This window comes from Emiliania huxleyi, assembly GCF_000372725.1.
Source record: "Emiliania huxleyi CCMP1516 unplaced genomic scaffold EMIHUscaffold_9165, whole genome shotgun sequence".
NCBI lineage: Eukaryota > Haptophyta > Isochrysidales > Noelaerhabdaceae > Emiliania > Emiliania huxleyi.
Genome location: NW_005195174.1, coordinates 1 through 1,199, shown reverse-complemented (window position 1 = coordinate 1,199; position 1,199 = coordinate 1). Strand labels below are relative to the sequence as shown.

Here is a 1,199-nt window from a genome sequence, read left to right as displayed (position 1 = left end):
TCGCCTCCGCCGCCGTCTCCGCCGCCACCGAGTCCGCCGCCGCCATCTCCACTGCCGCCGTCGCGTCCTCCGCCCTCGCCACCGCCTCCCAGCCCGCCTCCACCCTCGTCGCCGCCCCCCTCACCCCCACCTCCGTCGCCGCCGCCACCCAGCCCACCACCGCCCAGCCCTCCGCCCCCCTCGCCACCGCCACCGTCACCACCACCTCCCTCGCCGCCGCCGCCCTCCCCGCCTCCTCCGTCTCCGCCGCCACCCTCGCCTCCACCGCCCAGCCCGCCGCCGCCCTCCCCGCCTCCGCCGTCTCCGCCGCCACCCTCCCCGCCGCCTCCGTCTCCCCCACCGCCCTCGCCCCCACCGCCCAGCTTGCCGCCTCCGTCGCCACCCCCGCCATCGCCGCCGCCTCCCTCGCCACCGCCTCCAAGTCCCCCGCCACCTTCGCCGCCTCCGCCCTCTCCTCCTCCCCCGTCCCCGCCGCCACCGAGCCCGCCGCCGCCCTCCCCGCCACCTCCGTCTCCACCACCGCCGTCCCCACCGCCTCCCTCGCCGCCGCCGCCCTCGCCTCCGCCGCCGTCGCCGCCTCCGCCTTCACCACCGCCCCCCTCGCCGCCGCCACCGTCGCCGCCGCCGCCCTCGCCGCCGCCGCCCTCGCCTCCGCCGCCGTCTCTGCCGCCTCCGAGCCCACCGCCACCGTCACCTCCGCCGCCGTCCCCGCCACCGCCCTCGCCACCGCCGCCGTCGCCACCGCCGCCCTCACCGCTGCCTCCCTCGCCGCCACCACCTTCGCCGCCCCCGCCCTCGCCGCCTCCACCCTCTCCGCCGCCGCCGTCGCCTCCGCCACCCTCTCCGCCGCCCCCAAGCCCCCCTCCCCCAAGCCCGCCTCCGCCCTCGCCACCCCCGCCGTCCCCGCCTCCGCCAAGCCCTCCACCGCCCAGCCCTCCGCCGCCCTCCCCGCCACCTCCGTCGCCGCCGCCACCCAGCCCACCTCCCCCGTCACCGCCGCCCCCCTCGCCTCCTCCCCCATCCCCACCACCGCCTTCCCCTCCCCCTCCGTCTCCACCACCGACGTCCCCGCCGCTGCCCTCGCCGCCGCCGCCCTCGACTCCGCCTCCCTCACCACCCCCGACCTCGCCGCCTCCGTCGTCCCCACCGACACCCTCGACGGCACCACCAACGACTCCGCCGACCTCGCCGACACCTCT

At 81.2% G+C, this 1,199-nt stretch overlaps 1 protein-coding gene across 1 annotated transcript; it reads right to left on the bottom strand.

The window, feature by feature from the left end:
- Positions 1-28: 28 nt before the first annotated feature.
- Positions 29-1,021, bottom strand: EMIHUDRAFT_125327 (hypothetical protein; the record flags this gene model as incomplete). The annotated part of the gene is made up of 1 exon (XM_005757278.1): positions 29-1,021. A coding segment is annotated over one exon (993 nt), but the record flags the coding sequence as incomplete, so codon positions are not given.
- Positions 1,022-1,199: the final 178 nt, after the last annotated feature.